The sequence below is a fragment of the Xenopus laevis genome, chromosome 8S (assembly GCF_017654675.1).
Source record: "Xenopus laevis strain J_2021 chromosome 8S, Xenopus_laevis_v10.1, whole genome shotgun sequence".
NCBI classification, from domain to species: domain Eukaryota; kingdom Metazoa; phylum Chordata; class Amphibia; order Anura; family Pipidae; genus Xenopus; species Xenopus laevis.
Window position 1 is genome coordinate 31,207,605 of NC_054386.1, and position 25,134 is coordinate 31,232,738.

Sequence of the window (25,134 nt, forward strand, 5' to 3'; positions counted from 1 at the left end):
CCTGATAATGGTTGCCTAGTGCTGGCTGGAGGGGTCAGCACCTCTCCCAATAATATCTGCACAAAAATTTGCCAAACACCGAAGGCTAGTATAGCGGGGATATCCCCTACACGTTTATCATCATGATGTCTGAGGAAGGGGCACGCCCCCGAAACATTACATCACTTGACGAAATAAACGTGTAGGGGATATCCCCGCTATACTAGCCTTCGGTGTTTGGCAAATTTTTGTGCAGCTTTAGGGAGGACAAGTAGAATCACCTCGCACACCCTGGCCGTCCGAATTTTGCGAAACCTGGTGCTCGATGAAGGAGGTATTGGCAGCCTCCACAACAGACAGAGAAGTAGAAAATCACCGGCACAACAGGATATTTCTGGCAGGGAAACCCTTGCTCGTTTATTTGCGGATGCAACGTTTTCGTACCCCCTGCCAGAAATATCCTGTTGTGCCGGTGATTTTGTACTTCTTAGCTTTAGGGAGGACCACAGCACAGAAGATGATATTCTCAAATTATACTCTCTTTATATCACTAATCTGGGCCATAAGGAAGAGAATATCTTATGCCACAGAATGGCAAACCACTGCCTTTGGTAAAGGGAGTTTTGATTGCTCTAGCTCTCCCCAAGATGAGTTTTGATTGCTCTAGTTCCCAGCAGAGGACAGCAGTCAAAACATCCCATTTTCCATTATGCTGAAGAATGGAGAGCAGTGGTTGCCTTCTGAGGCAATCATCAATATAAGAGGTTTAAAAGAAGAGGCTTTAAGTGAATACAACTAATCTTTTACGTTCCTTACTGCAGATAGTGGATCAAAGGTCCTTGGTTTTAAAACATAAAATAACCACTTTGCCCTTAGTTTTCCTTTAATAGAGCAAAGCTCTAAAAAAATCCAGTGAATAGAAATCAGTGATTTAAATTAGAGCTTTAGCAAAAAGCCTTTCTCTGTTCAATGTTTTAAAAGGCATAAATCTAGCCCAGTGCATGCTCAATGAATTGTTCGCTGATGACTCTTTACCATCAAATAGGTCAGACAAATCTTTATGGAGGTATAGAGGTAAAAAAAAAAATTCTAAGCTAAATCTTCACTGATGCACCTTGTTAAACCTTTTGCATTATGGTTATTTTTGACTTGATTAATCTCGAAAATGTTTTCTCAGAGTCATCTTGGATTTCCCTCTGTGGAAGTGAAGCAGCTCCCTCTAACGTTCCACTGAGAGATATTACTGAGAATTCAGTCCATTTCTCCATGTCTTAATGACATAGTTTGGCAATGAAGATTCCGAAGAAGAAACGGAGAAGAGCCGCTATCTATAGAATTCCTTTTTATCCCCAGAAATAATACACGCAAGGATAAATCCTGCACAAAAGACTTGGCCAAACTGAATCTAAATCCTAATTTGTATATTCAGATTTGAATAAAAGCTTATCCCTGTCAGTGCTTTACCCTCATTTATTTATGCAATCATGGTTTGATGGTGGGGAAAAATGTAAATCACAAGAAAATGTCCACTCAATTTAAATGAGGCTGTAAAAGTGCAGAAACAAAATAAAAACGCAAATATCAGCTTTATTTAGCTTGAATACTTTGCCACAGAGGTGGCCATACACGGGCAAATTAAAGCTGCCGATATTGTTCCTTTAGACCAATTCGGCAGCTTATCTGCCCCCCCCGATCGATTGGCCAAAATTTGGGCTGATATCCATAGGGAATTTTCGATTTTTCCTGCGATCGAGGACCACATCGGCTAGTTTATGCAGTCCTACGACCTGTCGGCGCCCATCCTCTTCAATGTGATCTGACCCAGGCCCGGACTGGGAGTCAGAATAGGCCCTGCCATTCCAAGTTCACAGACGCCCAAACAGCCCCCTACCAGCCCACTATATGGTAACTTTCTATAGAACCATACAGCAGCCCCTCTGGCATTTGCCAGAACCCACAGATTGCCAGTCCGGGTCTGATTCTGACCATTCAGATTAAGCCGATATCAGCCTACCGTTAGTGGGCATATCGGTAAAAGATGTCGCCACCACCTATCGTGTATGGCCACCTCTAAAAACCCTCCACTGACTTCTTTAGAAGCTGGAGAGGTTTTCATTCACATTTTTGAGATCTCTGGAGTCTTACAAATCTGGCCCATACAGGTAGATTTATGAACATTTAAAAATTTGAGCGCCCAAAAACTTAAACACTGTATATTTGTATTTATACATATGGGAGGAGGGAGGTGCCATTATGATTCCCTTGCAACAACAATGGTAGAGTGCTTCCACCCCTGATCATGTACCCTTTGTGGTACCAGGTGCTACACTGGGGGACCCACTCCTGCCATACGGGTCATACAGGTACATAGAGAAATTCTAGTGGCACACTGAATGTTGAAAAAGTGTAAAATGTATTCACCCCAAACACATACAGAAAAAAGGCAACGTTTCGGACCAAGCCTCGATAAAGGGCCCGAGTGGTCCGAAACGTTGCCTTTTTTCTGAATGTGAATAAATTCTGGGGTGCATAAATTTTACACTTTTTCAACATTCTGTGTGCCACTGGAATTTCTCTCTCTATATTATGATTCCCTTGGACAGTACAGTATGAGGGTATAGCTTATCAAATGCCCAGAAAATCCTTCTCTGTATATTTGGATTTATACATATGGGAGGAGGGAGGTGCCATATTGTTTCCCTTAGACAGTAGAGTATGAGGGTATAGCTTACTGTGTGCCCAGAACATTCCTTCTCTGTATATTTGCAGTTATACATAGCTTATTGTGTGCCCAGAACATTCCTTCTCTGTATATTTGTATTTATACATATGGAAGGAGGAGGTGTCATATTGATTCCCTTAGACAGTACAGTATGAGGGTATAGCTTATTGTGTGCCCAGAACATTCCTTCTCTGTATATTTGTATTTATACATATGGGAGGAGGGTATTTTATTTAGAATATTCATAATATAATAAACATAAACCAGAAATTTTCAAACTAAGGTACAAAAAGAGTACATTTCAATCAATTACATGATTAATCAAACAAAAAATAAAGACAAAGTAATTTATAGATTTGCCCACATTTTCTTTTGAGCTTCTGAAATTTCAGATTCTCTAGTTTTTATGAAAACTATGGGCGCAGGCTTCGCCACACTTCGCCGCACTTCGCCAGGTGAAGTTTCCCCAGGGCACGCTAATTCACTAAAATCTGAAGTTGCGCTTAGGGAGGCGAACGGTAGCGAAGTTGTGCTAGCATTAATTCGTCAAGGAAAGCGAAGTTACACTATCGATGCCTAATTTGCATTAGGCGCCAAGTTAAATTCCCTATCTACTCTATTGCACTTCGCCTGGTCTGAGGTGGCGAAGGCAAGTCTGGCGCAAGAGGTAACGTTCAGTAAAATGCACAAGTTAGTGAATTAGCGTAGTTACATCCCATCGCCATAGCACAACTTCGCCTGGCGTAAGGGTGCGAAGTAGCGCTAGAGTAGGTCCACTTCGCTAGCGAATTTACGCCAGCACCCGTTAGTAAATCGGCGAAGTAACAAAATGAAGTCACGCTGGGGAATTTGCGCTAGCGTTAGCCGCTTCGCTCTTTAGTGAATTTGCCCCAATGTCTCTGCAAATTGCTTCTGTAACTGTTTTCACTGATACTTGTATCTGCCCAATAGTCAGCCTGCATCTCATTTGCCACAAATGATAACGCATTACTGCAATAATAATATATAAAGTGGCTTTATTTCTTCTTCCAACTCTCTGTTTTTTTACTATTCCATAGGACAATTCTGAGAAATCTAGATTTTTTACTAGATTCAGTTGAAGATACTTTTCAACATTTTCCCTTAGAGAACAAGAGACTGGAAAATCTACAAAAAAATGTTGCTGAGTTTCTTCTACTTCACACCCCAAGGACATTCTCTGTCTTTAACATTTAGATGTTTCATGTTTCCTCTTACAAATGTCTTGCCTTGTAGGGAAAGCCATTAAGTGTCCCAAAACTTTTTTTGGCATTCTTCTATCTATCAGATACTTTATACTTTCCTCTAACATTTCCTTAGGACAATCTCTGGTGTTAATTTCAGAGGCAAAGTGAAGGTCTATCATTTTCCAATACAAAGATTTCCTATGTAAGGATCTTAAATCTTCTGAACAAATATCCCATTTTTTTAAGATTTTTACTGACTGCCGCAGATAGGTGGGAGCGAGGCCTCCTCTTATCCTTACCTCTTTCACTCTACCACTGAGTAGCCAATCTCTAATAAAATGCAATGCCCAGTCTCTTACACTGACTTCCTACAGAGATTCCTTCCCCTGCACCACTCCTCCAAAGTTAAACTTCAGAAAAATGATGCAGAAGAAAACCACAGGACAAGGCATGTCCAACCCTCCCCTTTTCTTCTGCAGGAAGGTGATCCCCCTTTTTACTGGGTTGAGCCTGCTTCCCCAAAGCATTTGGAAGAAGAGACTCTAGATCCGGGCATAGAAAGATTCTGGCAACAAAAAGACATAAGAAATTAAACGAAAAAGCGGAACCAAGAAAGTCTTAATAATGTCAACTCTTTCCATATAGGTCAGCTTCCATGCTTTCCATCGCTGAACTTTTGCCTGACCGGCATTCAATTTATCTTCCCAATTTACCTTTGCCAGGTTTCCCTTCCCAAATTTCACCCCTAGGATCTTAACTACTTCTGGGGCCACTGGGAATTTCTCGAGTTTAAAACAAAGTTCCCCTTCTAAAGTCCAAAAAGCTTCCAACGTTGATCAGAGATCCTGATGCCGCAGAGTAGCTTCTGATACACTCCAAAACCTTGCCTTCCTCCTCAGGTTTTGATATTACTAGAGTGAAATCATCCGCGTAGGCAAAGGACTTAAAGGATCGACCCAACGGAAACGGAACACCCTCAAGCTCACTATCCTGCATATGGGAGGAGGGAGGTGCCATATTGTTTCCCTCTGACAGCACAGTATGAGGGTATAGCTTATTGTGTGCTCAGAACATTCCTTCTCTGTATATTTGTATTTATACATATGGGAGGAGGTGCCATATTGATTCCCTTAGACAGTACAGTATGAGGGTATAGCTTATTGTGTGCCCAGAACATTCCTTCTCTGTATATTTGTATTTATATGTATGGGAGGAAGCTGCCATATTGTTTCTCCTAGAACAGAATAAGGGTATAGGTCATGTGCCTAGACCATTCTATTTCGTAAGGAAGTATTTGCTTTAATTCCAGCTTTGGCATTGATGTGTGATGTCAGCTGTTCAGAGGTAATAGCTATTATTGTGCTCATTACAAAGAAAGAAAGAACACAACACATCTGGAACAGAGATAATCAGGTGCCTAAATTATACATTACAAGTCTTGAATATGCTCTGCTAATCTGTTCTACAAAGATACAAAAGGGCACATGTTTCAAAGCATTTCAACACGCCTAACCCAAGAAACTGTGTTTGTAAATTCGTTTCATGTACGGCCACACCAGGGCGATTATGAACCAGTGACATGAACGGATGTGAAATGGGCATCTGCTGTCCAGGAACCAGCCCAAAGCCACCAAGTTCTGACAAATAGATCCCATCTGTCGGAAGGTCATTATTTTCCACTTTCCGGTCTCGGCTGGATTCTGACCAATGACCTTGAAAAGCAAGCTCTGTAGTTTCACTGCCAATTACCAAAGTTGTTACTGTAAGGGTTTATAGATTGTTTTATGTTTCTATCATAAAACAATAGGGAAAATATCTGCAGGCAGTAAACACCACATGTGACACGACGAAAATTCTGCTATTCTTAACAGATGAACTCTATCACAGCGTTGGGATCCCCTGCAATATTTCTCCATTAGATCAGGTGGTAGATAGTCACCTGGCGTCCGGCCACAGGCATATTTGTCTTGTGTCTTTTCAAAAGATTTCTCATCATTCAGACATGAGAAGAATGCAATATTTGACAAATTCTGAAGCCAACCGTTCTACTTGATCTAATTTAAATGATCTGCTGTACTTGCAATAGTAAGCCAAGACTATAGGGTCCCGAATACAAACTAAAGGTGGCCATATACGGGCCGATAAAAGCTGCCGACAGACCGTGTCGGCAGCTTATTGGCCCGTGTATGGGGCCCCCCCGACGGGCTTCACCGATCGAGATCTGTCCGAAAGTCGGCCAGATCTCGATCGGATGGGACAAAAAATCCCGTCGGATCGCGGCCGCATCTATTCGTTGATGCAGTCCCGCGATCCGACCGCCCGTTAGGCATCGTTAGGATCCGATCGTTGGGCCCTAGGGCCCACAATCGGATCAGCCCGATATTGCTCAAGGTGGGCATATCGGAGGAAGTCGCCAAACGAGCGGATCTCTCCTTGTATGGCCACCTTTAGAGCCTGTTAAATCACGCCTGGGTAATTTTTTAACGAGAACTAAAGCATAACTAAGTAATTAAAATTTGAAACACACTGGTGAAATTTGGGGTAATCACTTTTTTTTGCTGTCCTAGATATTCTTGGAACTATAGCAGAGTGAATTTTACCCAAATTTTTCTATATACTGTATCTGTAACCTTGTTATGAGCTAAGGGGCCCAGCCTGAAGGCCAGTTACGGTGAGATTTGGGGTGAGTGTTATTTGTGCCCTGGGTACCCCTGGAACTATAGGAGGGGGACTGTTACCCAAATGTTTTTATATATCTGTAACCTTGTTATGAGCTAAGGGGAGTTACACGTAAACACCTTGAATGACGAGCAGGCACCATTCCGGAACACCAAAAAAAGTTAATTAATTTATAATTTAATTAATAAATAGAATCCAGGAGTCCAAAATTTTTGTGAAGTAATACAAAAATCTTTATTTACATCATGTATAAAAATAAAAGCCTGAAGCGTTTCGTGTCCCCACATGACACTTAATCATAGGCTAACTTGTTTCTAGTATATACACAGTATTTAAAGGAAAAAGAGCCAATAGTTGGGCGGAGTCATAATTAGTCCTCAGATAGCTATATGTCATTGCCCCTAGTGGCTCATTAGTAAACAACATTTGAAGTACAAATAGATATTTCAGCGAAGATATACATATTTTTTATACAGATTATATATACTATAAAAATGTACATATCAATATAAATAGAAAATACAAATATGAACATAAATACAAATGGGTTTTTTTTGTGTTAGATAAAGCAAGAGATATCAAAATCATAATTTAGACCTAATGGTTGGCTAGTTCCAAGGTGAAAATCCATTTTGCTTCTTTTCTTAAAAGGTCTGAAGTTACATTCCCTCCACGAATATTGGGTATTATTTTGACGATGCCGATTACACTTAAATATGACACGTTTCTGTTATTACACTCAGCAAAATGTTTTGCTACAGGGGTTATGTCATTTTCTTTAGTAATGTTTAATACATGTTCCCTCATCCTACCTTTCACAGTCTGACCTACATATCGTTTCTGACATTTTTTACGTTAGTAAATTTATCAAGTTTCTCGTGTTACAATTGATGTAATGTTGTATTTTATATGTCTTATTTGTAGTGGAAGAGATAAAGTCCGGTGTTTTCTTTAGATATTTGGAGGTAATGCATCTATTTGCCCCACATTTGAAACAGCCTTTAGTTTGTAGCCAAGTATTATGATGTTCTTTGAATCTAATAAGGCTAGGTGTTAGTTTATTACATATTGTTTCAGTTCATGAGCACCCTGACCCTTTATGGAAAGCGGTAAGCTTGTCCTTCTAGGTATGAGCAAAGGGGGCCCAGCCTGAAGGCCAGTTAAGGGGATATTTGGGGTGAGTGCTTATTTGTGCCCTGGGTACCTCTGGAACTACAGCAGGGTGACTGTTACCCCAATGTTTCTATATATATATATGTAATCTTGTTATGAGCGAAGGGGGTCCAGCCTCATGGCCAGTTAGGTGGAGATTTGGGGTGCGTGCTTATTTGTGCCCTGGGTACCCCCAGAAATATAGTAGGGTGACTGTTACCCCAATATTTGAATAGATCTTTAACCAAATGTATAAAATAAGAATAAAAACTAGTAATATGATAAGCAAGATCAGCTTCATACTCTTATCATAGAAGAGTCAATGGTGCTTTCACTGTTCAACCTGCAGCTGGCTGAAAAAAGCCAGTCATTGATTGGTTGCTATAGGTTACTGCCCAGGTGCAAATTTGCCCAGTGTTTATAAATGAGCCCCAGTATGTTGATTTTCCAGTGGATCGGTTTTCCGACTCAGTGGATTGGGATTTTGATCAATTCCTGCTCGTCACCACCTTTGAGAGGGAACACCATGTAATAATGGAACCTCCAGTTAAAATCAAGTTGACAACTACAATTTTTATTCTAATCTAGGCAGGCATGTGGCAAGGTTTCTAGCAAAGGTATCATTCCTGAATGTTCTGTGCCATGGGCAAATTTCTATCAACGGTAGAAGAATGCTGAGTTATCAGCCGGCTTCTTCTACCTTAATTTGATGCAAGTTTAGTTCGCCAAGGCATGTTTGTTGTAATGGGATCCTGTTTAGTCGAGACAGAGAAGAATCAGCCACGTTCTATGAATACCAGAAGTTGTGTGTATCCAATAAACTCAAACTATTTGCTTTTAGATTTAAGTCTGAAACTAGATCGCTGATCAGAAAGGTTTGAAAATTTCATCTGACAATGTAGGTCCTGTTGTTGCAACTGTTTTGACTTTGGGCAGAAGGAATGGGACCATAGATGGATGTCCTGTGTATGCCCACCTTAAATGGTCATTTATAGATGACCATAAAAACGTATGTAAGCAGCATGACTGTGCACAAACTGCCCAGGCTATCCTGGTCGAATGCAGGGACTGGATAAAAGAAGGGAGACTGGTCCATTAGCTCCACAACTTAGCTGAGTTGCTACCTGACCACAGTTCTCAATTAAAATCCGTGAAATGTACAGTTAATTTAGCTTGAGACAAAGCAAAAATATACGGTAAGGTGGCCATACACACACCAATATCGTATTTTCACACAATATTGGGCATGTGTATGGAGGGCGATGAGCCAACCGATATCTGCAGAAGATTTGGATACCAGTTGGCTCGTTGATCTGCCCAGGTGGAAAATTTTCATTGAGTGCCAAAGAAGGCAACTGAAAATCAGCCATTGCTAGTGCTGAATTGTCAGATACAGGTAGAATTGTATTGTTTATATCAGTATATCTGAAGATTGAGCTCTACATATTTGTCTTGAAATGAACTGTCTTTCTTGGAAAGATCTTTTCCAGGAAAGATCGTAATAGTTACATCTATGGCCACTTTTAGGGTAGGACGCGCTGCGTCTGCATCCGACAGTCGTGTTGCGTCGGATCAATTAGGGTCCTCACCCAATGGGATTTTATTAACCTGCCCAATAGAGGCCAACATAGACAGTGCAATTATCAGTAGTCCAATATGAAGGGCACCACATTGGCAGTTGTATTAGCTCATGTAAGTAAAGTTCTTAGCGCCAGTAGACAGCATGAGAAGCAAACATTTGTTGGGGCAAAAATCTTGTGCTTTCTATACCGTCTACTATGACATGCCAAGGTCACCTTAACCCTGATTTCTATTATTATCATTTTTTTCCTGCTCTTCCTTCCACTGCGGCTGCTGTGAGATTCCCTGCAGCTATAATTTGCCTGCGCTTACTCAGAATGGAGCACTCACTTTGTGCTTACATTGCTTCTCTTGCCTCCCTGCCACAAGTTAGTTCAAAAGTCCAAAAATAGATATATTGCTGAGCTTCCCTTTAACTTCAGAAACAAGTGCCGTGGCTCAGTAGGTATACCTCCTGCCAATTGTGCCCATGAATCATCCACGCGCATGGATTACCATCCTTAAAACAAATGGAGGGCTATGAATCAACATCGCAACCCAGCATGGTTTGTTTTTAAACCAGACGGTAAATCGGTATGGGTGGAAATGATTAAATAAACAACGCAAGTACATCAGAAATGTTCAGCCCCAGAGCATTTATGTATGGAATGTTCCAGGCTATGAGATACTTTTATTAAGCAATACATTACGGCGGAAGCTAAAAGTCAAGCGGGCCGATTGAAAACATAAAACATTTTATTGCTCTGTTAATTAGAAACGTAATAAATACAGTATGCAGGCCTTGTATTAATTGATCAACGGGAAGCAGGAGTTGGAGGGCTAGGTATGAGACGGTGGCTCAAATGAACTGCTCATTGGAAGAAGGGCAGCCCAGTGCTAAAGCGATACACAGGGTTCTACCCATTTTTATCCAATTGTTTTTCTATCATTATGGGAATCTGTTATCCGGAAACTTGTTATCTAGAATGCTCGGAATTACTGGAAGGCCATCTCTCATAGATTTAATTTTAATCAAATAATTGAGATTTTTAAAAATGATTTCCTTTTTCTTTGTACAGGTATGAGATCTGTTATCCGGAAACCTGTTATCCAGAAAGCTCTGAATTCCGAAAGGTCGTCTCCCATAGACTCCATTATAATCAAATAATCCAAAATTTTAAAAATCATTTCCTTTTTCTCTTTAGTAATAAAACAGTAGCTTGTACTTGATCCCAACTAAGATATAATGAATCCTTATCGGAAGCAAAACCAGTCTATTGGGTTTATTTAATGCTTACATGATTTTCTAATAGACAAGGTATGAAGATCCAAATTACAGAAAGATCCCTTATTTGGAAAACCACAGGTCCCAAGCATTCTGGATAACAGATCCCATACCTGTAATAATAAAACAGTACCTTGTACAGGTATGCGATCTGTTATCCCAGAATGCTCGGGACCTGGTGCTTTCCGGATAACGGATCTTTCCATAATTCGAATCTTCATAACTTAAGCCTACTAGAAAATCAGGTAAACATTAAATAATCCCAACAGGTTGATTTTACCTCCAATTAAGATTAATTATATCTTAGTTGGCATCACGTACTGTTTTATTATTACAGAGAAAAAGAAAATAATTTTTTAAAATTTGGATTAGTTGGAGTCTATGGGAGACGACCTTTCTGTAATTTGTGGCTTTCTGGATAAGGGGTTTCCAGACAACGGGTCCCATACCTGTACTTATTCCCAGCTAACATATATTTAATCCTTATTGGAGGCAAAACAACCCTTTTGGGTTTAATTCAAGTTTATTCCCATGTGAATGCAACTTTCCTTGTCCTTTAAAGGTGCTGATTTCAGTCTATCATTCAAACCACTACCTGGTTGCTTGGGTAAATAAGACCCTAGCAACTAAATATCGGCTGAAATTTTGAACTGGAGAACTGATGAACAAAAGCCCAATTACAAAACTGAACTACCTCTTTAAATATCATCTAAGTACAGGTACAGTACAAGCTCAGGACCTGGAGTTTTCCACATAACGGATCCTTCCATAATTTGGGTCTCCATACCTTATGTCTACTTGAAAATCATGTAAACATTAAATAATAAATCCCACAGGCTGGTTTTGCTTCCAATAAAGATTAATTATATCTTAGTTGGGATGAAGTACAAATTACTGTTATATTACACAGAAAAAGGAAATCATTTTTGAACATTTGGATTATTAGGATAAAATGGAGTCTATGGGAGACAACCATTCTGTAATTTGGAGCTTTCTAGATAATGGGTTTCCAGATAATAGATCCTATACCTGTAACACTTTCCATCATAAAATATGATTTCTCAACCTGAGTTAAGAATGTTTTCCCTCCAAACAATAAGTGAATGATGATTATTAAAGTCAGGGATATAACGAATAGGCAATAGCGACCCCTCTCTAGTTGAAAATGGGTTGAAAGAGCTTTAAATTTAATTTGCCCAATTTGCAGGTTCTTTTAAACATGAGGAATGAACATGAGCACTTTCCTACAAACCATAATGATTTTTTAAAAAGATTATAGGCCAGAGTCATAAGTGTCTCCCTTCGGCAAGCATCGATAAATGTCGCTCTTATACTCACTGAGCGGGCTTATACGATAACATAATGGGCGAGATTGATTTTATTTTTTTAGTCTTGGCAGGATAATCACTTATTCTATATATATTGAGAGAGAGAAAAAATATAGTTGGCAGAATAGAGATGGTGTCGCTAGGATTATGTTTTCCTGTACTGTGTACAGTTATCCTCTTAAGCCTATTGCACACGGAGCATCTTGACCACCATTGTGCTCAGGTGGGAAATATTAGCAGTCAAAATGCTCCTTTTCTGACTGAAGTGTTCTAAGTGATGGTTTTTGTGTCACAGTCACATCTGGTTTATGCATCACATTTCCCATATAGGTCTCTGGCTATGCTTATTGGGCCTTCAGAATGGATCCCCTTAGCTCATAACAAGGTTACAAATAAATAGAAACATTGGGGTAACAGTCACCCTGCTATAGTTCCGGGGGTACCCAGGGCACATATAAAAACTCACCCTAACTGGATTTCAGATTGAACCCAACAATTCCACAATTTGGTTACTCCTGGTCTATGGGAAGTGGTGATTGGCAGATAGGACACTGCTGATTATCACTTGAGCACATTGTGACTTAAGCTTTAGGGATCACTGGTCCTGAAGACACCATATAATAACGTATACTAGTTTATAAAGCAGGAAAACTGGCCTTAAAGAGATATTGACACCAGAAAATAACCTTTTTATATCTATCATTATATTTTCTTTATATACTATTTATAACTTTGTTATAAAAGTATTTGCCAGATGCTTTTACTTCACCTTTCTTACCCCCATTATCCTCTATGAGGGGGCTGCCATATTTGTGAGTACGTTATCATTAGAAACTCTAACTGACAGGTTGAGATGGGACAGTCAGGTTGGCAAAACAGTCGGTTAAGGAACTTCGAGTAACAATTAATTACAAAAGCAGAACTATCAATGAAAAATTATCAACACGACCTATAGGTAACTTCTAATGATTTATATTTTTTTAAAAGAAAATTTTTAGCATCAGTATCACTTTAAGATGCAGCTGGAACCTTGTAAGCAAAACAAGGTATTTTACTCTATCCTATAGAGATCAAGAGTACACAGATATGATTCTACCAAAGAGGGGATTATAGACAGACTACCTAAATGTATTATTATATGACTGCTGTAGCTGCACTCTCACCCTGAGTACACAAAAACCTCCTGTGAACGATTTCATCTTTTTTAATTGGCTCCCTCTAGTCACCCTAACAAAACTAAGAGATAACAGTGCCTGGTGCTTTAATTTGGCATTTGGAATTCTGCTACTCTAAATGGCAACAGTGTTTGTCATGGCAGCATTCTTCTTTAGACAGTTTTTAGAAAGAAATTTTCATTTAAATGAAAAAAAATAAACGATTTACCATTCATAATGATATAATAAATGCCAGCGTTGCTGCTTGAGTGTATTATTCCATCTAAAAACAGGTATGGTAGTTTAGTAGGTAGCACCTCCCATTGATAGTGATTTGAAACAAAAATAGTGGTGTGCAAGGTCATTAATAGTTAAATATAGAGAAAAAAAGAGAAAAGTATGACCCATAGATTTGCACCATCCCACACTGGTTAACTGGATTCCCAAATCAACAAATTAATGTAATAAAATATAACTTTTATTAAATATATCCTAAAATTGTAATGAGACAAAATAAGGGTAAAGCGTACATTAAAATCAAGGTTAGGTAGGGGAGCTGAAGTAGACTCAAGATCATCAGCTAATAGACGGTATTTGCTTGTCAGAACAATGCGGTTTACGTTCAAAAGTGCGGTGAGTTACCCAAGACTTCACTCACAGTCTTGGGGTACTAGTGACCCACCATGTATATGTGGATCGGGTGGAAGTAGGGTTCAGTGGTACTATATGTGTAACCCCGAACTGGTCCGTGAATAAGCTCCAATTCTACAGACCTTACTCTATTTGGGCAGTTTGAAGTCCCTTATCCTTTAATAGCCTTAATGAACTTTGTATGTTTCTAAGCCAAGAGAGACCAAATCCGCCGAGTTGCGAGATCCGTCTGCTCTGTTTAGCTAGACAGAAAATAATTATACTTGGTGTGCGGACCGTCCAGTACATGCAGAGAAACAAACGCCCGCTTACTCCATTACAAATAGCCGTCAACGCCGGCAAGGAGAGGAGGCTTCTCTAATCAGATTTAACTGTCGGCTTCAACCCGCACCACCCTTCCATTAATGAGACCAAACCGCCGGCTGGAGAGTAACAAAGCCACGGAGCAGCGCAGCTTGTGTCAGTATGCCGATATTACCCACATCATCCTTCCGCCCTTCCACCCTTCCACCCTTCCACCCTTCCGTTTTGTTAAACCCGCAGTTACTCAAGACACCGTCCCTGCCTAACAGTTTTAAAATTCTAAGAGCGCCTGACGCGCGTTTCGCTTGCTAATCCGCAAGCTTTATCAAAGGCCTTTGATAAAGCTTGCGGATTAGCAAGCGAAACGCGCGTCAGGCGCTCTTAGAATTTTAAAACTGTTAGGCAGGGACGGTGTCTTGAGTAACTGCGGGTTTAACAAAACGGAAGGGTGGAAGGGTGGAAGGGCGGAAGGATGATGTGGGTAATATCGGCATACTGACACAAGCTGCGCTGCTCCGTGGCTTTGTTACTCTCCAGCCGGCGGTTTGGTCTCATTAATGGAAGGGTGGTGCGGGTTGAAGCCGACAGTTAAATCTGATTAGAGAAGCCTCCTCTCCTTGCCGGCGTTGACGGCTATTTGTAATGGAGTAAGCGGGCGTTTGTTTCTCTGCATGTACTGGACGGTCCGCACACCAAGTATAATTATTTTCTGTCTAGCTAAACAGAGCAGACGGATCTCGCAACTCGGCGGATTCGGTCTCTCTTGGCTTAGAAACATACAAAGTTCATTAAGGCTATTAAAGGATAAGGGACTTCAAACTGCCCAAATAGAGTAAGGTCTGTAGAATTGGAGCTTATTCACGGACCAGTTCGGGGTTACACATATAGTACCACTGAACCCTACTTCCACCCGATCCACATATACATGGTGGGTCACTAGTACCCCAAGACTGTGAGTGAAGTCTTGGGTAACTCACCGCACTTTTGAACGTAAACCGCATTGTTCTGACAAGCAAATACCGTCTATTAGCTGATGATCTTGAGTCTACTTCAGCTCCCCTACCTAACCTTGATTTTAATGTACGCTTTACCCTTATTTTGTCTCATTACAATTTTAGGATATATTTAATAAAAGTTATATTTTATTACATTAATTTGTTGCTTTGGGAATCCAGTTAACCAGTGTGGGATGGTGCAAATCTATGGGTCATACTTTTCTCTTTTTTTCTCTACATCTAAAAACAGGGACTGCTCATGGAACAGAAAGTAATGAGCAGAACTATTAGTTTAAACTCTTGGTTTATTTTCCATAGACAGTACATTATGAGAGTATAGCTTACTGTGCACCCAGAAAATTCCTTCTCTGTATATTTGTATTTATACATATGGGAGGAGGGAGGTGCCATATTGATTCCCTTAGATAGTACATTATGAGAGTATAGCTTACTGTGTGCCCAGAACATTCCTTCTCTGTATATTTGTATTTATACATATGGGAGGGAGGTGCCATATTGATTCCCTTAGACAGTACATTATGAGGGTATAGCTTATTGTGTGTCCAGAATATTTCTTCTCTGTATATTTGTATTTATACATATGGGAGGGAGGTGCCATATTGATTCCCTTAGACAGTACATTATGTGGGTATAGCTTATTGTGTGTCCAGAATATTTCTTCTCTGATGCAGTGGTAGGAAGATTTACAGAACAATGCCATACTTATCAGCATTTGCGGCACAACTAATGGGTAAAGAGAAGCACACGTGTAACTGTATCGGTTACAGAACGCAGCTGCTTCCAACAAAATCTAATTTCACCGGCTCAGCACCAGCTGTGGCATCTATCTGCATAATTACATATTTACACTATGGCAAATTAGGACAAACAGTTTATTTAGCAAGTCATGCTCCAAAGCAAGGGATCGGCAACCCGGGGTGCTGTGGAACTAACACTCACAGAATCGCACAGCCACAGCAACCCCCTTTTTTTGAAGAAGAAGTTAATTAGCTTTTGGTCTTTGTGAGTGTATCTATTTAATATTTGGCTTCTTCTGGTTGCTAGGGTCATTGACCCACTAGTACAAACAGGGGGATCCCAGCTAACATCTACCAGGTTGAACGAAGGAGTCCTAACTGCAATGAAATATAAATTGTGGGGGGGGTGGGGATGGAATCCTCATAGGTAGAGGTGTCTTAGACCTGCTTTATTCTATCCCGTTTCAGCTGGTACGTAAAAAAGAGAAAGGGATATGGGAAGATCAGGGCACATTCTTCAACTGTCCCTTGTGTACTCGTTGCCACCCAAATTAAAAAACAATAGTATCCACTCTTCTTCATGTCTGGTCAATGGCATAAATGAAGGGAACAATTTACACTAAGTAATCAACCTTGAATATTCATCATCTGGTTTGGCTCTCAGGACATTGATCAGATCATAATGTAGTCCTGTAGAGACCTATAGAAGAAGACCAAATTAACATGATGATGCTGTTTCTTGCCCAATGGAATTCTCTATGCTCTGCGAGATATCAAAGAACCCCAGGCTAACATCTAAGGAACTCAAGGCCTCTCTTGCATTTGTGAGTGTGCATGGCAGGGTTGCAAACAAAAAGCCACTACAATCAAAAGAGAATAGTGTTGCCCTTGTCCATTGTGCAATAGACCACATTGATAAGTCAGAAGGCTATTGGAAGTGTGAGAATACCTGGTGGTCGGTGGGGACGTGAGCAGCACTAACTTCTTCCGAGTGTATCGACCCCTGTTTGACATTGCGCTCTCACTGTTTCCGGGTTCTTAACGTGCATCTGTGTCTGACGTCATATCACTTGGTGCGAAATTCAAATATTTTAATGTGCTTATTCCTTTTTCACTTTACCCAACATAGGTCTTTTCTTCCTATTTCATGGGTTCTATTAAAGTTTTTTCAGCTGGTTCTTAACCTTGCCTGTTCCTGATCATTCCAAGTTTGCCGCCTGTCCTGACCATTGCCTGTTACTGACTGTTCTCTCGGCTCACAATTTTGTACTGCGCATTGTCTGTTGGTTTTGACTTTGGCTCCTCTCGAAGCCAAAGGTGGCTGCTATAGGCAGAAGAGTGAGCCAAGACCGGGACCTTGAAGTTAGTTCTGGGTTTGGGACACCGTACATTACAGGAAGTATGTTATCTGGATGGATGAGACCAAAAAATAACTCTTTGGTTGGAAAATTTGGGGAAAAACAAACATGGAATTTCAGCAGTGAAACATGATGCTGCAGTATCATGTTTTGGGTGCTTTGCTGCCTCTGGGCCAGGATGTCTTGCCATCATTGATGGAACTTATACATTGTACACCAGCGAATTATGTAGTAAAATGTTAGGGTATCCATCCATAGACTGAAGCTCAAGAGAAAGTTGTAATGCTGTGCATATGCTATAAGATCCACTAGGTAGGTGACCTTGAATCTTTACCCAGTTTGGCCACAAACTAGCTGGGCCAAATCAAGGTGATGTTATGATTTGGATATCAGGCCAAGGATCAGATCATAGTGTGGGCTTAGAGAGACCCAGTGGTAGAGGACCAAATCAACATGTTGATGCCATTCCGCCATTTTCTAACCCATTCAATAGATGTCTAGTCTTCAGTTTGGGAAGGCCCCATATGGAGCTGGGTAAAAGAAGAAGTGAATGCTTTGGAATGGACAGTGAGTCTTGAACTTAATCTGGTGGAAATGTTGTGGAAGGATCTGTTAAGGTTGGTAATTCATTTGTGGAAGTCCACCAACATGACTGAGATGAAGCTAGGCTTAAACTTCAATCTGATGTACAGTTGCTTCCCATACCATTTACTGGAAATACATAGTTTAATATCTCTTTATTACCAACCCAGTCAGAGCACCCGGATACACAATCCCAAACTCCCCTCTTTATCTCCACCAGACACATTCCATTTGCAAAAAGAAAAAAAAATCTGCAAATCAGATAATTTTCCAAATGCAAACGGCCGTGACAGACAAATCAATTTATTTCTCAAAAGAAAACAGTCGTCAACAGTAATTACGGCGCTCAATAGCAATAATTACAATTAGTTAAGGAAAATAATAATATGTAATTACAGTATTACAAACGTACATAATAAAGGAATGGAGGGGAAAGTAATTACTGCCATTTTTTGTATTCCGGGGCTTGAAATTCAGGGGCTGCCATTTCTATGGAGTGGCAATTATAAAAAACAAGTTACTAAACGGAAGGCAGAAGGAATAAATAAAAGCAAAATAAAGCGTAAGCTTAAGGCCTACAGAGAGCGGAGTCTCCATGAGTACTTGACAGGAGATGATTGGAGGCAACTGCATTCCAAAATGCAGGGGGAAATATATTGCCAGTGTTATCCCTGCAGGTGTAGGTTCTTTTATTTAAATTAGATGAAAACACTGCAAAATTAACATTTGTCAGCATAAGTGACAGTGCAGATACCTTTGTTTGCAGTGCCATCTGTAGTTCATTGGGGCAACTGCAGGAATATTTCCTACAGTACCATGCAGCTACTGTGCAAGTTCATACAGCGAAGGGCCATGGTTAAAAACGGAGCAACAGCAATGCTGCAGCTGTGTCTAGTTCACCAGGACTAAAAGGTGATAAAGACCTGTGCATATTTTTTTTTTTTAAAAAAAAAAGCTTTTTTATTTATTACAAAGCATTAATGCATCATTCTTGTGCATTTACCCTTACTCCCTCTCCTGCCACTCCTCTTGAAATCAGCATAGTTCATTTAGAGGCAATGAGCATTGTATATATAAATTCCACCCTTCCTCTAGTTGCTAGGTCTCAGGTTTACAGATAAGGTGGAGTTCAGATATAACTAGGACTATGTTAACGTGATTGGCTGCCTTCTTCTCAACCCACAATTATTCTAAAGAACCAAAGCAGTTGGAAAATGAAAGCCCCATTTGGTAGTTATGCATATAAGAACATAACCAAAACCATAGAAAGTATAATCTAACCAAGACTTATTTACTGAATTCATTTTAAACATATGTGTATACTGTCCCTTGGTGATTGGCTTTCTTTCACTGTAAATGTGCATAGCAGACATCTGATGCACTGTCCTCAACAGGTTTGGGAATAACATGCATTGATGCTCATCATTACTATCCGAATGATCAGAAAACCCTGCAATACACTGAAAAGCCCTAATAAGGGTCTGTAGGTGGTACCCCATCTATAACTGCCCTGACTGTGCTTTAAAACACAGCGAGATAGCATTCTTTTAGGAGGCAATTGGTTATGACTCTATAGTGCAATGAGATGCAGTGCCATCTAGAGGCCATTGTGTAATGACATAAATAAAGCAATGATGAAGCATTGGAGAGTTTCTTGTATCAATGAGCTAATTATTTTAAAAGCTCTGTGCAAGTCATCCTCAGTACGTTATTAATGCATACAGTCGAATTGTGGTGCTGAACGGCCGAAAAACTGAGACACACTGCAGACTGTTTAGCCTTAATTTAGCAGAACAGTTTGTACAGAATAGAAAAGGGCCACTCACTTGAGCAACAAAGAGGTGATACTCTTCAGGAAGGATCCAGGACTGGGGATAAAAGTTGTATTCTTCCGGGTACAGTTCCTGCATGGTCCTCACGGCCCGGCTCAGGCTGATTTTATGCACCATCTCGGCCATCCCTGAAATCAATTAATTTATTTAGCATTAGTATTAGGGCCTGTAATAGGGTGATTTATCCATTTATACCATGCAGCTGACCTCTTTGAAAAATCTTGGAAGCCACTAAAAGACATACTGCATTAGCACAAGAGGGTCACTGACAACACTCTGTGGTCTACAGGCCATCTCCAGGTCAATCAAATGTACTAAAAACTGCAAAAGTTATAGAACCTGTTATAGTGCGTGGATTCTGTAGGATAATGGTTTGAAAATAAGAAGAAAGAGGGTTGTAAGTATAGATAGCACAACAGGACAAAATGGAAACAAAAGAGCAAGACGGGGACAGAAGGACAAGATGGAGACCATAGAACAATATGAAGACAGTAGGACAAGATGGATATAAAAGAGCAACATTGGGACAGTAGGACAAGATGGAGACAAAACATCAAGATGGGAACAGTAGTATATGATGGGGACAAAAGGGTAAGATTGGGGCAGTAGGGCAAGATGGAGACAAAAGAGCATGATAGGGACAGTAGGACAAGATGGGGTCAGCAGGGCAATATGGAGACATTAGGACAAGATGGAAACAATAGGACAGAATGGAGACAGTAAGGTAATATGGTGACAGCTGAGTCAGATAAAGAAAGCAGGGAAAGATGAACACAGTAGGGAAATTGTAACATTTTCACTCCAATATGTGTCCCTTCAGTGAGGCTGATAGGAGTTAGGGGCTTAGTTTAATGAGATAGCTGTGAATGCTGGCAGCATATAATGCCAAGCAGACAATACAAGCAGAAGATGACAATATACAGAGAGCAAGAGAAATGGGAGATGCACTTCATGCATTCGGCCTGCCTAAACTGCAACTTTTTCTTGTTCGCACAAAGTTCTGAATATATAATCCGTGCTTAACAGGTCATAAAAACCCTATTTCTCAGCAAAAGTGCACACGCAGCATTAAGAATATCACTCTTGGCATGTCAGTAAGCGCAAGCATATTCCAAATGTCACATGGTTCTCAGTGAGATGATCGTGGCGTATTTTCCGGCACTCATTTCTCCCAACTGCCATATTTCTTGTTGATGTCGGCACAATATAATCCCCACCTGGGGAAATTATCCCCTAATTTTCTGCCGTTGACAAGCTCAGGGCTGATTTTCATGTCCTGCAGCACTAGGCTGGGCTAACCTTTTGCAAGGGAGCAGAACTAGGAACGAGGTGTCACGACCCTCCACACGATTTCAATATTGAAGACACTTCTACATTACCTTTCAGTTTATTATTATTAATCGAAGGGAAGACAGGATATTTTCACTTAAAAGATGGGTTTGAATGATGTTAATAGACCCTGGGTACATCTGATTTGGTATGAATTTCTCTGCTAACTGTCAAACCTGGCACGACTACACATTTCGGCACCCCTGCTGTTAGAAGTAATAGCCTTTGGCAGCCTGGGATTCCGAGTGATTTAGGAAATGTGCCGGAACATTCTGCGCGACCGATCTTTAGGAAAGAAAGCATTTCTTTACCTTGATGGCCTTTGAGATGTGTATAGAAGTGTGTGTCTCATAGCAAAGCAATCTTCATTTGAAGTTCTCAGCTTTACTGCAGGTAAAAGCTCAGGAATGATGACCAATCTTCCCGCAGTGGCCGAATCGCAAGAGCAATCTGCTGCGTTGGCTTTTATCAACCGCAGTCTGATTTAGTTCTCATTCTTCTCTAAATGTATCCTATGTGGTCTGGGTTTCAGCGGGAGATGGATGGAACTATATAAATCCTGGAAGTTGTTAGATGAATAACAATTAGGAGCTGGCAACTCTTGTCGAAATTGCCAAGGCCTGATCCGGAAGATCAATGATAAGAAATGTGGTTGCCCTTAAGCTTATCAGTAACCTAGGAAAACAAACGTGCTTCTGAAACAAGCAGAGCAAAGATTCCCCCAGTCTAGTTGCTCTTAAAAGTCAGAATCACAGGGGGTGCAAAAAATGTTAAGCACCCACTAGTTATCTCTTACCTGAGACCTGGGCTGATGCTCCTGTTTTCTAAAAACTGACTTTAGGAGCACCAAGTGGTAATCTTCCTGTTAATTGGGTTCTTATTTAAAAACTGAACCACAGCATCTGTGAGCGATGGGTACCGTGGAAAGAAACTCCATGCCAATAAATATCACAAGGTTGGCGTCGACCCATGGGAAACTGGGATACAAAAGAAACAAAGTTATCAGTACCTTAATACTAATATGGAAATAAAGTCATGCTATTCACCCAATCTCCCCTGGTTATAGCCAATTCTGTAGAACTGATCGAGATTCTTTCATGCTCATGCACAAAGTAATAGAAATGTTGAGTGCACAACACACAGTCAAGTGCAGCCCTTTTGTTGTAGGGGGATTGAAGGATTATAAACAAGGTATAGAAACCACAGAGACCCCTTGCAGACAATGCCCTGTCTGGAATGGAACCTAGAACCCCGGTTCTGCAAAGGCTAACTACTGAGCCATCCTGCTGGCCAATTAAAAGTTTATTGAAAACTTTCTGAAATAAGCTCAGGCGAAATTGTAACAGATCCAGTCGCACTAGTTTTCCTTCCATCCATCAAGGTCTGTTTTGGCCAAAAGCGTTCGGACAAGGCTAGGCCTCTCGCTGACCTCATTCATTTGTTTACCCTGCAACCATTTGTAATTCTGAGAGCCAGTGCTGTAGTTCATGCCGGAATCGATGGCCGGGTTGGGCTTTCATCACTAAAATGGTACTGAGAGGCTCTGTACAAATCAGGCAGATGATATTTATAGTGCATTGGTTGGCCTGATTAAAAATAAAGGAGATGAAAGATTGTGTGCTGGTTTCTGCATAGGCTAGCTTTAGCGGAATAATAGAAATATCTTAATTGCTTATTACAGTAATAACGACTCCTTATACAATTTCCTTGTCAGTTTTAAAAACCCCAATAGGTTTAACTACAGCATTACACTTGATGTGTTCAGAGTTGGGAAGAGATAATTCTCTATTGACCAGGGGTATCAGGAGTCCCTAGACTTTAAAAAGGGAGGCACCATGAGCTGCTGTCTCACTTCCTGGAAGGGTGGATGGTGCTGGAGAGGCAGAGACAGGAGGCCTCAGAAGGAGTAGTTAATTCATGTTATAGCTGATGCTGAAAGTGAAAGTCAGGTTCACGTAGTTAGAAGAGCAGTCAGAAGCTCCAACAAGGAGCCTAGAGAGGGGTTGTACCCTGAGTGTCACCCACCAGTGTCAGGACTCAAATGATCAGGCAGTAGGGAGGAATGTGTTATACTGTTAATTTTGCACACTACATATAAATATCACACTCTCTCTGGGTAAGAAGATTGAGGCAAGATGACTTTTATGATAACTTTGCTGAACAAAAAGCCCAGCTGGATAAACACTTTACTTTCTCCCATACCACAATTCAACATTTCATCTGTCACTCACATTCTATTAAAAAGCAACAATAATTAATGTACTGTGACACCAGTGGGAGCAGTTTTCTGTCTGAGGTTAATTGGCTACTTTTTCTGGGTCTGGAGGCAAATTCTTCGACTGTTTACATAAAAAAAAATTATATTATATTTCTCTAGCAATGTCTTCACAGTTAGGAAAGGCTGTAAACCATTATATATTTATGAACAATAGAGGGAACTCTGCCTTGCCAACTTTCTTCTTATTAACAATAACATGCTCACACAGGAGTAAAGCAATACTAGTCCCAAGTCTGTGATGTTCCCATATGTATAAATACAAATATACAAAGAAGGAATGTTCTTGACACACAATAAGCTATACCCTCATACTGTACTGTCTAAGGGAATAGCTCCCACCATTGTGTATAGTTGATTTTATAAGTGGCAAACCATTGGGAATCTGTGCTCTCTTTCTCTCATCATTGTAACTTAGATTGGATGTCCCTAATTTAGCCAATCAATTATTCTGGTAAAAAAAGTCATGTTCAGTGACACATGCACATTTATTAAAGCCTCGGTAATTAGAAGAGTTACAGAGATTTACTGAAGGTGGAGCAGAAGTTAAAACACTCTGACAAAGAACACAAAGAAGTAAATTTTTATACACACGTACAAAGGGCGGTTCTCTTTCCCCCTCATTTCCCTGATTTAAGTATCCAAATTAGGGCTTGGTTCAGTATTCGGGCGAATCTTTCACAAGGGATTCAGCCGAATCCTAAAATGGTGGATTTAGTGCATCCCTAGTATAGACACAAGGCAGCCCTGTCCTTACCACCTGCTATAGGGTAAGGACAGGGCCCAGAAGGCACATAGCTGTCCTGCCCCCTAACTTGTGCATCATTAAGGGGAGTAGGTAGAGAGCAGATTGCATATCACTTATCTAGCCTGCCCCTCATAAATACAGAACTGCAGAACAGAGGCAGCACTTTATTCAGAGGGGTGAAGACAGGTCTCTGTGTTTTGTCTTTGAAAGCAGAACCCTGTAGCTATTCTACTTTGTGTAGGCCAGGGCACAAAGTGCAAAAAACATGGCGAATCACCCCATACAGTTTACACCCTGCCCTGCACGTAGGAATTTGCCCTAAAATCTTTACCACTTCCTCTATAAAATAGTAATTTTGATCAAAACTCAATATAACATTATTAATGAAAGCACAGAATGCCCAGAGGCACTCTAATAGCCTACCACACTATCGGCAAAAGGGGGAATATTATTCCCTATGTAGCTAGTATACACCCAAACTGGAAGGACCAACACAAATAAAATGTAGACTGAGCTTGAGTTTTATTCATTTGTCTTCTGTTGGAACAGAAAGGAAATTTGATACATTCTCACTGTTCAGAGAATGTATTAACACCCATAGTCAAGTGAGCAAGTTTACAGCCATTTACTTCCGTAATAACTCATGCTCACATGCCATGAGACGTTTGAATATAGTGTGAGTTATAAAGGACTGATTTCTGGCCCTTGCTTATTGTTACTCAAATGGATATATCAAGTATCTGCCAAAGTGCTAAGTCAACTGTGATGAGCAAGTACCAAACACAAATGGCATTGTGGTAGTAAGACAAAAACAACAAAAACAACAGTGTCTTTGTATAAACACGGCGCGTGTTTATACAAAGACACTGTTGTTTTTGTTCCCGTTCCATATTGCCTGATAAAGCAGGAAATGCCTGTGAAACGCATTGCAATACTGTTTTGTGAATAAACTATTATTGAAAATTACCACTTTCGTTGGTGTCTGCTTGGAGGAGGTAAGTTCATCACTACCTCCTCTGAATTACCCATTGGGTTTTTAAGTGCTTTTAGCTATTTTTATCCCTTTTTGCGCCTCTGTTTTGTCTTACTACCATATTGAGTCCACCCCGAGTGGAGGGGTATCATCCCCGTTTTCTTCTTCTACAGAGAGCGACGTTTTATTCCTGAGTGGGGTCAGGATAATCTCCCCACCTGCCTATACAGTGGTTGCCTATCGGTAACCCTGGTTTGTGAGTATTA

General features: G+C 40.5%; 1 protein-coding gene across 1 annotated transcript in view; it reads right to left on the bottom strand.

Moving 5' to 3' along the window:
* Window positions 1–25,134, bottom strand: part of LOC108699921 (tubulin polyglutamylase TTLL11) — a 97,601-nt gene that overhangs the window by 64,324 nt on the left and 8,143 nt on the right. The window contains 2 exon segments of the mRNA XM_018232610.2: window positions 19,538–19,671; window positions 21,792–21,849. Of these exon segments, the coding sequence (XP_018088099.2) occupies window positions 19,538–19,671; window positions 21,792–21,849 (192 nt within the window).